We start from the raw sequence: 12,224 nt of genomic DNA on the forward strand, positions 1-12,224 counted from the left end.
TGCAATTAATGCTTCAATTATTAGCTCGTAGTATTGTTTATGTATAAAAAACGACTGTATGAACAAAGAGTAACTATTGCATAATATATAAATATTTATGACATATATATGTACATTTTCTTATAAGAAGCCAAAATAGTTTCCAACTATGTATATCCCATACAAAACTCCTTCAAACACATATTAACAACAATCGTACACAATAAATGTTTTCCTTTGTCAAATAATGTTGAATGATCAAAAATATTCATACTATTTTTTTAATACAAATAATTAATGATCAGTCGTGTGAAATGAATGTGTAACTTCATCTATTCTAGAAAATAGGGAAGTGGTCCTCTTAAAAATTATTCAAGACACTCCCAATTTGTAATTGATAAGCATACTATTTATGTAGTAATGCGTCATCGAGCCTAGAAAACATTAGAAACTATACATATAGACTAATTTGAGTACATTTCTATATATATATCAATGTCGAAAATTAAAGCACTTTCAATAAATTGGATAAAAATATGTTAATAATTCATAACACCATTTCTCGATACTCTATTGTGTAACTTTTACTCCTTAGAACACATTAATAATTTAAATATACTTGAGCTCTCCCCTTTCAAGACCTTGAAAAATGGACAATGTAAAGAAAATATACACAAACATAATAATAATCATAATTTATCAAGTCAATAACCAAAAAAAATCTATTAACATTTCAACAACACTATGAAGATAGATCACATTATGTTTTGTTTTTTTTTCCAAATAAATAAATATATATAAATTTAACTTATCACATGGTGTCTTTTTATATTTTTGTTGTAGCCACATCCATTTTGCAAATAAAAAATGTAGAAACACTCACTTGATGACTTCCTGCCATTGATAAAGTATGTAGATTAAAAATAACACCAATCAAATATTCATATATATGTATGTTTAGGAAAGGGTAATTTTCTTCTTCTTAGAAAACGAAGCAAATTAAAGTTTTAGGGAATGCATAAAAAAATACAGGGAAGTTTTTTTTTTGTTTTTTTCAATTTAAAAAAACTTATTTAGCTGTTCATCTCATGTGATATTGATAAAGAATAATGTCTCAATTTCAGCCTCACATACTGACAAAATTATTTATTATTCAATTTAACTGATATGGACCATAAATAAATGTATTGATATACATATGGTAATGATAGTTTTGAGGCAAAAAAACAACAACTAAATTGATTGATAATAGTTAGAAATTCATATTCAGATGGGGAAAATAAGGATGGAGAGAAAAATCATTAAGTAGAGTTATTTGTTTGAATTAATGTCATTTGTTTTAATGATATTACTCAAATGACTAGGGGCATCAGCAAAAAGATAGCTCAATTGATATGCCTCGGCCACAATGAGTTCTATTTCTTCATCACCCCACTTAGCAGTAGGAAGATTTTGAAGAAACATAAGGACAGTATGGAAATCCTTTCTCCGAAGGATTTCATCTTTAAACTTCATTAAGAAAGCTGCAGTAACGTAGAGATGAAAGTGTGAGAACCCATTTTTTTCTGATAGGTAAGTATCCCACAAACGAATAACAGCTTTGATAGGAATCTCTCTCATAAGAAGGTTATTCATCCAACGAAATGCAAATTGTAGGTAAAGAACGTCGTGACTAACAAGATGAAAATGTAATTCCGCATCAATCCTCTTAATTAGCTCCTCCAACTGTTTGACCTAGAGATTTAGAATAGTATGTTAGATACAAAGAAATGGGACAAATCAATTTTGAAAAGTAGAAAGATCAACGTCAAAATAATATAAGCACACAACTTTCTCAAATACCTTCAATTGAATTCCAGGCTGAGCAAAAGTATAATGATCCTGAATTCCATCCAGGACTTTAGTTAAGCACCAAAAAGAGTCTGCCTCTATAATGTCTCTTTGTTGTTCTGTCAGATCATTTCCCAAGTCAATATCTGGGCATACTGAATTCCTCCCCTCGGGTAAATACTCATGCAAAAATACTAGAAAAAAAGGAGTCACTAAATCATTAATTCCTTGAACATAACCCGATGCAGGATGACGAATTGCCCAAATATATAATATTCGCTCAAATATTTCCTGCACGGTACGTTGCTGAAACAAGCCAACAACGGGACTCATCCTTGGAATGTCAATATGAATTTGACGGTAAGTATCCTGATGGCTCGCATCTTGTTCTTCTCTTTTCAAAAAATATTGCTCCACATAGCGTTGATACTCTTCACGCTTACGAGACACAACGTCTTCTCCGCGATTTGAATGATTCGGTGGAAGATATCCGCATAGGATACGCCATATTTTATTACGAATCCCTGGACTAAGTCCAGACCAAGCGAGTTTTCTAAGCTGATCCAAATTAATGGAAGAATTCTCGAGGAGTTTTTCAATCTTCACTCTCTTATTATGAGTTGAGGACTGAACTTCATCCGTCTTGGAGTGAAGAAAAAAATGAATAATTCCTTAGTATATATCGGATCCCTTGTCATTATTCTTCATACCAAAAAGTACTTGCTATATCAGACAATGACACAAATACTTTAAATAACTCAAAACAAATATTTAGTTATCTCTAAGTGATGTGTGATAGATAGTTGACGTTTGTTTAACTTTTGATATAAGAGTTATGAAGACATGTCATAATTTACTTTTTTGCTCGATATAAAAATCAATTGTTAATTGTACTACAAACTTTATATGTGTTCATAATGTAACTATTGCTTCAACAGGCATTAACAATCTACAATGAAGGATCAAATAACTCGTACAATCATTGTAATTGAAATAGATGTAATTAACTCCTTCATTGTGGTACATTTTATTAAGAATGACAAGGGATCCGATAGAGAGAAAGGCACTCTGGAGATTTTATAACCTTTAAGGCAGTATCATTTGCGGAATGATTAGTTTTGGAAGCAACATTATTTTGGTGAAGGCTAATGGAGGAAGAGACGCGTGTGTTAGGAGAAGAATGAATTTTGGCACTGTTGGCGTGAGGAATAGACATCAAGATAGGATCATCCCCCTCGTCATCCCGGATGTCCCATGCATCTGACACACTCGACTCGTAGTCCTGGAAACGCGCTGTGGAGGATTTGAGAGGTGAAGCGGCGTGATGAGGTGCCACAAAATGATGTTGGTGTGGATGAGAAGAAATAGTAGATGAATTGGACGGGGGCCTGGAGGACGGATTGGGGCGACCAGGAATGGGCTTCCCTGTCTTTCGCCAAAATGAGGTCGAAGACGCTCTCGTCGTCGCAGCTGCATTGGCGCTGGATGAAGAGGATTTATCAATGGAATTCATTATTTTACTATGATGTCGAGACGAGGAGGAGCTGGACCATGGTAGCAAGGGAGAAGAGCGGAGTAAGTAAGAAAACACAAACTGATAACTATTATTAACTAAGGATTACAGTCTCGAAGAAGACAACATCATCATCAGACAGCTTAGACACCCAAAGATTTTCTTTTCAATTTTTCCTTTTTCTTTTCCTTTTCTATCTTCGAGCAGTAGCTCCAGCAGCAGAAGAGAAAAGAAACAGAAAGGAAGTCGGATTATTTATTATATTATTCTGTTTTTCTCTCTCTTTTTCTCTGCTCTATTCTCATATATATAATATAATAAATGTACTCACAATATTCTCTCCTTACTTTATTAAAGTGCACACAAATGCTGGCAGGCACGGCCTATGAACTATAAAGTGCGATCAGAAAAAAGAAAAATGGTACAGGGTGCGTAAGTCAATTGATTGGATCATATTATTATTTGGGGATGTGAAAATTGTTTAAATCTTTGTGAGTATACATTTTAAAAAAGTATATGTTGCTAACCTGCCAGATATGGATGCATTCATTACACGCCATAGTAACCGGCATTGCCAAGAGATATTAGGCGTCAAAGAACAGACAAACGTTGTTTTATTAATTTAGTGTTGTCGTTGACGTCATAAATTGCATTATAATTGAAGGAAACATCATCTTGGGGGGTCAAAGTTAATATTTGTAGTGCATAAGATTGACAAATTTTGAATAATTCTTCAAGATAATTAAAAAAATGGCTTTAATATGGAAAAAAACCACAAAACATCTAGATTGAATACTAATTGATACTGATATTTGAATTTAAACAAAGTAATATTTACTTCAAATGGCTACATTTGTACATTTTTTTATTTTTTTTTTGGTTTTTCGGAGGGATTAGGGATGAGAAAAGTTGTATCATTAGTGAAACATATCTTATTCTTTCCATTGTAATTGATAATTTATTGTATACATTATACAAAAAGGATTGTATAACGATGTTACAATATATTTTTTATACATTTTAGGGTCAGACATGTAATAAAACTAGGCAATATGGGAATAAAATTTTGATAGACAGTAAGGGTGTCAAGTAAAATGATTATTGTAAAAAGGTTGTGGACAAAACCGTTGGGGCAATATCGTTGTGTACATTATCATTGTGAGACAAAAACGTTGAGGGTAATATCATCGTGAAGCAATACCATTGTTAGTAATATGATTGTGAATAGTTTCAGTGCAAGACAATATCTACGTGTGCAATTTCGTTGCAATTTATATTATATTTAGACGATAAAACTATTGAATGATGAACCCTTCTAATCTATAATATACCCTGATCCACAGATTGTGCAGGTGAACTGCTGGGCCCGAGGCAAGTTGAATTTATCCGCCACCACTTCAAGGCAATTTAAACTCCGCCACCGCCGTGTTTCTAAGCACCAAGGAGCTCTTCTATTATGCTATAATACAGTCTGGCTCACAGAACTGTTGGACCCCCGTGGCAAGTTAAATTTATCCACTGCCGCTTCCCTGAACATTTGTGTATAAGGAAATCTAATAGGATGCATTGCAAAAAAATAATATATATATATACCCTTCTTTTAAATCATGGACCATGATTCATGGTATCTTAAAGTAACTTAAAGTGCTCGCTTACAAAAAATGACGCTGATTTCCTTTTTATAAATTAATTGGCGCTAACTCACTTATATGTTACATTAATCTGCAATATTTTTTATAATGTGGATTTTTACTATACACTTAATATTCTGAACAGTGATCAACTGAATTTGAATAGATCCAATGAGATTTTTAATCTCACTAAGTGAAATATGATCATTTAATCATGCTTTCAAGTTTATAGGTACATTATAAAATTATTATCATAGACAATAGTTGTTTAAGTTACCTATGGTTCTTATAAATGAATAATAATGCATGTAAACAAATCGACAGAGAATGGCACCGTCTAGCGTCAAATTAATACAACTCCCTGAATGCTAATATTATTTAGTATAAAATATTGGTGAGAGATAGAGAGGCTTTGAAAATTCTTCTTAGAATTTGCCATTTTTAAGCAACTAGTTTAAATAACAAGCAATAGACTGTACCACCACCTTGCGGATAATATATCTATTTTTAGTTTGCTCAGCCTTGTAGCCATTTTAGCCCTTTTTTATACGGTTAAGTTATTATAAGAGATCAATGGTAAAACTACAAGTGTAATTGTGAATATATCAGGGTTGGGCCAAGTATTTTCTTTTTTTTGAAATCCGAGTATTTGTGGTATTTAGGTATACTAAATAGCTTATTGATTGGATAATGTACTAACAGCAACATAGTCTTTAGAGTGAATGATTAGATGATCATGAAATTAACTATTCAATTCATTGTATGTTTGAAAATAAATTATGTTTCTGACCTGTGTTCAGATTGTCACTTTTGCTGCCAATTTTATTTTTATTTTTATGCTTCATTTGTATGCAAAATATAATTGAAGACTTGCCTCTTTTACAACCAAAATATGATGTAATTTGTGCATAATACATTATATCTTTAGAATACACGACATTACTTAATTCAATTATATTGCATGTAGTGATGCGCAGTTTGACTTTTAGTCAGCAGATAGGTTTGGGCTGGATGTTTTGGTTCTTGGGCCCTCACTCGCCCTCCTACCCTCGAGCGAGCATTCAAGGAGTACCTTTATTTATTTTTCCTCAGCTTTTCTAACGAAAGAGGTTATTCTGACCCGGTGCAAATGACTTAGCCTTTACATGAAAATATTTTTATGGATAATTTTTGTGTTTCCTAATAAGTAATTACTTTTTGATTTGAAATCAAAAGTAGGATTATCCAGCAACCGCTCCTATCAACAACAGCAATCATATATGACTTTGGCCCTCTATTGTTTACTAGCTGTACTTCTCAATAATAATGCTATAAAACAATGAGAGGGGTGTAAAGGTTTTGGAGGTATATGGCTCGAGGAGTGTAATGCAAAGTGGTAAAAAAGTTTTCTGTTTTTGTCTATTTTCATCCCACAGTTCCAATAAATGTGAACTCGTTCTCCAATTCATAATAAAGTTATATACAAATTAAATAATCATATTTCTTAATAAACAAGTGTTAACTTTCCAGAGCTTTCAAGTCTTGAAACTCACGCAAGTCTACCCTTTATAACACTTTCAAATGCTCCATATAGAATCGCGCAAAAAAATTATGATTATTTAGAAAAGTATAATTAAAAACGTTATGTCATCCAAAAAAAATAAAAATAATTTAGAAGGTGGGAATTTCACTATGAAGTTTAACTAAAATGTATACAATAAAGGTGGGTTATCAAATCTATCGTTCGTGTAGACGTATATGCATATATATTTATAGTGATGAAAATATGGTGTACTTTGTGCATGTAAAAAAAAAACAACGAAAATCAACATGGTAACACTGAAAATTTTAAGAATATTTTGGAGAAGAACAGCTTAGCTGTCATGACGTATCATTAGTTCAGCTACAATCAACTGTGACAAGGGATGAGGAGAAGAAGGAAATAAATAAGGACAGTGACAAAAATTACTCCAATGTCAATCCTGAATTCTATCTTAGAGTCCAAGAATTACTTACAATTATAACCTGGCAACAAATCCTTATGGTTACTCTCCGTCCTCTATAAGGATACGGAAATGTTCAATCAGGTTTTGATTGAATATGAATATAATTGAATATGGTAGGAAAGGAAGTTCACTACTAAGGAGTTAAATAATAATGGCAAAACCTGAGGAAAAGAATATCCATTCTTCAGATTATCAATTCCATAAAAATGGGCGAGGTAAAAAATACACGCGATTTACATCACTACGTATACGTGTAGACGCGATATGCCTCACTACGTACACCTAGAGGTTTGGTACAGTCTGGGTGACAAATCTGCAAGATTAAAATAAATGGATGAATTCCCCGTAATTTTCTTTAAAATATGTTATTTCTAGATCGACCACTAGAGTTTTAGTACAACTTAAAGGAACACTGTGGTAGAACTAACACAATTAGGTAGAAGTATTTGTTGACAACAATTACATTATTAATTTTTCCTTTAGCCTTGCACCCTCATCAGCAAAATGTCTTTGTCAAAAATAACTGAGAAAGGAAAAGGTAAATGAAATTATGATGCTACTGAGGAATCAGCAATCTATTTTTATCAGAAGTCGAGGAGCCAGTGATACTTCCCTAAAACCCAGTTACCTAATTGCAAGCAAAATAGCCTTAGCATCAAAGACTTATATCTATGTAGAGTTCTTTAAAAATTAAAACTGCGTGTTGACGGCCGCTGAAATTATATGTCCTGAGAAACAACATGATTTTGCCAACATTAGATCAACAAAAAATATCGCAGTAGATAGGATCAGAATCGGTGGATTTAGACTATCAACTGAATCTTAGAGTGAAGTCATTTTTAGTAATTTCTGTTGCGATTGAGTAAAAGTGTTGTTAAAATTATACATACTTTTTTGAGTTCTTATGTTGTTCATAATGTATTTAATAAAAGGAAAATTAATACACTTATAAAGATTTTTATAAAAGATTGATTCTTCTTGAATTAATTTTAATTACTATTAGTGAATAATCCAAAGAAAAAAAAGTAGAATTATTTTTATTTTTTTGTAATTTTGTAATTATTTTACTGGCCGGCCCACTTGGGATCAGATTAAGCTGCATTCGGCCCCAAAACCAAACAAAGTTTGCCACCTTTTGATGTAAAGCAATAAAAACTTTTCTATAATAGTTAAATTAGATAAAATGTCGTAGGTTACATTATTCAAAAGATTTGAGACCGCAGGCCCTAATAATACACGCATCACTAATGATTTGATAATGAATTTAAGTAAGATGTCATGTTTAAGAAGACTTACTTTGTAATATTCTTTTTTAAAGTGATAATATTTCTTATCTTGGGTAAAAGGTATGTTGTTTTTTTAGTACAACTCTGGGTAATTTTGTATTTACAATATATAAATGTTATGAAATTATTTAATCCTATAAGATGTTGTAAAATCCAATACATCCATTCAATTACTTGTGCACATATTATTTATTTATACAATAGTTAATGGTTTGTATGAGATAGCAAGATCAATGGGGTATACGTAAACATGGTTCATAAAATGTTGGGGGGGTAGTATACAATGGTCGATGGACGTTAAAATAAATTAGCCAGTAGCCACAGGGCTAGTCAATTATACCAGAAAGTATAAACTACCTATGTATTTAATTTAATTTATTCAGAGATATTTAATTTGGCGTCCATTCTAATGGAAACCTCTATAAAGTACAATTTTGTCCAATCAGAAACAAGGACACAAAGCACTTTAAGGAATATGTTAAATAGATTGGTTGGTTCTGAAATTGAAATTTACAGAGTTTTTCTTGCTAATAAACGTCCACTTTGTTAAAAAAAACATTTTTGACCAACACAGGAAGTTAAATATTGCAAAATTTGTCTTTTAAAAGTATATTTTACTTAAAAATCTCACGTAATATTTGTTTTTTATGTCTATTCGACGTATGATACGTTGACAAAAGGTAATACTTATGATTAAAACCTAAAATTAACTTAGTATATGGGATATTTAAGGTAGGCATTACGTAGCCAAGTGGACTAGATACAGACCACCCTCCACTAGTCCTAATGGTTTTTTTTAAAACATGGGGTAGAGTGTCTATGGAGCTCTGGGTATTGTCGAAAAATGTTTTTTTTTGGTAAAAAATTAATAAATATAGTTTAAACCATATTGATCAACTACAACCTTTGAAGTTTTAGAAAAAAATAACACACTTATCTTAAAATAGTCAGTAGAGCAATAAATAAGGAAAAATTTTTAGATACATTGACAATCTTTTGAAAATAAAATATAGTTTTCTAATAAAATGCTCATTTTTTGTGAAAAACAAGAAGATAAATAAAGTATCAATATACTGAGAACATCTTTTCTACTTTGTGTGTAACATTAGATCTTAGTACATTTTTTGAAAATCGTTTTTACAAGTGAACAATGTCATAATTTCAACGAAAATATACATTTAATAAATGGGTACTGCTTCTTGATATTAAAATAGTAAAAGGGCGTCTGGAAGCGGTGGCGGGAGGTGGACTACAAAACCTCCCCCAAATAAAAAAAAATTTTTTTCATTCTAACTACCATGAATAAAACTATTATTATTTATAAAAAAACAAAGAATTTTATGTTTACTTCTCTTTTCTATGAAAAGGTTGTTCGATTAAATTCAGTCTTTTTCAAAAAAATTTAGCTTTAAATCATTTTAATTTTGTCTCTTTTACACGAAAAAAAACCTGTTGATACCCTTGAAGTAGCGCATATTGTAGTTATTCATGTCATTAATATATGAAGGATATAAGGTGATGATGGTTCTTGGGTGGTATTCCTCGTGGAGGAATACAATTTAGCTGTATTGGAGCTATGTCCAATCCTAGGTTGGTGTCATAAGGGATATAGGTATTCAATAAAAATATGATATTTTTCACTTGGAAAAAACATTTTTTTTAAAATTAATACTATCCTTTGTTATTGACAATTATAGAAATACTTACAAAAGGTATATAATAAGTTAAAAGTTAACATAGAGGATGGAGTAAAAATATGATAAACACATGATATTAAGAAGATATTTCAGTCTCCATGATGGCAAAACTTTTAATTTTGAATTTTTTTTTTTCGTGTGTTTTGTCTTGTTGTGCGTCACTTCTGAAGGATGAATAATTTTAATTATGGTTATTTTCTGTGCATTACGCAACTTAACGGTGGTATAATCAATTGATATGATATAATTATATAATAATTAATCAAAGTCGTTAAAGTATTTTTATGTTTAGTTTGACCTTTATGTCATGTTAGCATTTGACAACGACAAATCAATCACGATTTTTTTTTTTCCACTGAGCTGAAGGGGTGCCCACATGAACTTATTTTGAGAGGGGCTTATTTTTTAAGAGAGACAAAGTGACCTTATTTAGAAAAGAAAAAAATGAGCCTGTTGTGGCATTACTTCAATTTTGATGGTAAAGACGATAATTTCTCAATCTGGAGAGGAGAGACGGTGGACACTCCTGAAGCTAGCATACATTATTGCAAAGTAATAATAAGTAAAGTTATCAAAATGGGGGCAAAGTCATCCATCACCGAGAATTTTGGAAGACGTAGTTCTGCTAGAGCAAGAGTTAAGCTGCTGACCTCGTCCGCTACGTACTTTTGTTCGATCGGAGGGACATTATCCGCATGGTCTTGACCATTAGAATAAGATTTTTTAGCAGGTATGATATCACTTCGGGTCACCAATGTTAAGATTTAAATATCTTTATTTTAACTGAGTAAAAATGATAATTATCTGAGAGAACGTTGACTATAAAGGTATTTCTTATGTCCGGATTTGGCTGTATATGTAAATTAAATTTGTAAACTATTTATATGGAGACATTTGGAAATATCACATAAGTTCTGATGGCAATAAATATTTATTTGCTGCTGCCACTACTCAGTAAATGTAGGTGGAAGATTTCCAGATAATAAAAATCATGCTTGGCAAAGTAATAAGCAAAAAAACTTTGATGAAAACAGATAGGCTGAAAAATCCCGCACTTAACGAGGGAATCACTTTTTTTTCTATCAAATTTGTCTTTTTTTCAAATAATTATGATTAATTTTTTATTGACTTTACGGACAGAGTCCCCATAAAATTTGTCCAGTCATTGTTTAACTTAAACGGTAGTTTTTCCCATCAACAAGCAGTGTAAAATAAAAACTTTAATTTTTTTGTTGATCCATTGCTTTGGAAATAAAAAAGTAGCGTCACAAATAAGCACAATCACTCACAAACTAAAGAACAAATTTTAATGTCTTTTTAACGTCCGTAACAACTGTAAATGATGTTAATCAAAAAAAAATAGCACCCTTTATGTGTGAAACTTGATACTTTTTAGTCCATGTGCTACTACTAACTAACGCAAAATATCCAAATAGAAGGATAAATTGTAAATATTTCTTAGTACATAATATATACAAAAATAAGTCTGATATTAATTAAATTAATTTAATCTTTTCTATTAGTCTTGTTTTCCCAGTTCTTTTCAGTCATTTATATTAGTATATTCGTTACAAATGATTATCAACCATATTATTGATCTCATTCCTCAAATTTTTTTCAAAATATCCAAATTTTTGAAAAGTTTACATGATAATTATTTAGTCCACGTAGCTAGGCTTATTATAACGATTAGTGTATATGTTTATTTTTCAAGTGTCATCCCTTGTTAGTGTGTCATATGTCATTCCCCAAACATGTCAATTTTTTGATACAAAGAAACAACATAAGTACTTACAAAATCTCCTAATTTTTAAAAGGAAAACTGCTCGAGTTGTAAGATATCCAGATAACTTACTAAATAAAATCCTAACGTCATGCTATATAAAAGTCTACCTCAAGTCTAAATATAAAATGGATATTTGTCCTTTTATAACCGTCATAATGGTCATTTGGGGGTATTAGGCGTAACTACTGGATGTAGCCTATTTTACAAAAGTTTTCATTAAAGATTCATAAGTCATTTTATGTCTAGGATTTACCCCCTGCATTTATGAAACATTATAATGACTCTTTACCCAAGGATCTATAAAATATATACAGTAACGTAGAGGATTAAATAAAAGGGTGGAAGATTTGCTATATATGTAATCCATGATATTAATCCCTTGAATGAGTTCGTTGTATTCTTTTATGTATTTGATTACTTTATTTAGTAATTAATGATTAATTGGATATTTTTCCGAGAAAACAATATTGGTGTATGATTGTTCTTCTGTATTCATAGTACCTTGTATGCATTACAA

At 31.2% G+C, this 12,224-nt stretch overlaps 1 protein-coding gene across 1 annotated transcript; it reads right to left on the minus strand.

Moving 5' to 3' along the window:
* Positions 1–659: 659 nt before the first annotated feature.
* On the minus strand, positions 660–3,631 carry Tbc1d22 (TBC1 domain family member 22). Its single transcript, XM_040707963.2, has 3 exons — positions 2,894–3,631; positions 1,822–2,451; positions 660–1,713 (listed from the first exon to the last, which is right to left on the minus strand). Exons 1-3 carry the CDS (start codon positions 3,320–3,322, stop codon positions 1,291–1,293), a joined length of 1,482 nt encoding a protein of 493 aa, XP_040563897.1. The 5' UTR covers positions 3,323–3,631; the 3' UTR covers positions 660–1,290.
* Between the last annotated feature and the right edge of the window lie 8,593 nt (positions 3,632–12,224).

This window comes from Lepeophtheirus salmonis, chromosome 3, assembly GCF_016086655.4.
Source record: "Lepeophtheirus salmonis chromosome 3, UVic_Lsal_1.4, whole genome shotgun sequence".
Lineage (NCBI taxonomy): Eukaryota > Metazoa > Arthropoda > Copepoda > Siphonostomatoida > Caligidae > Lepeophtheirus > Lepeophtheirus salmonis.

Excerpts from the sequence above, each read along its gene's own strand:
- Tbc1d22 (XM_040707963.2), bottom strand. The coding sequence starts at position 3,322 with ATGAATTCCATTGATAAATCCTCTTCATCCAGCGCCAATGCAGCTGCG. Across the intron at positions 2,452-2,893 it reads CAAATGATACTGCCTTAAAG|ACGGATGAAGTTCAGTCCTC; the intron begins GTTATAAAATCT and ends CTTCACTCCAAG. Across the intron at positions 1,714-1,821 it reads AGCCTGGAATTCAATTGAAG|GTCAAACAGTTGGAGGAGCT; the intron begins GTATTTGAGAAA and ends CTAAATCTCTAG.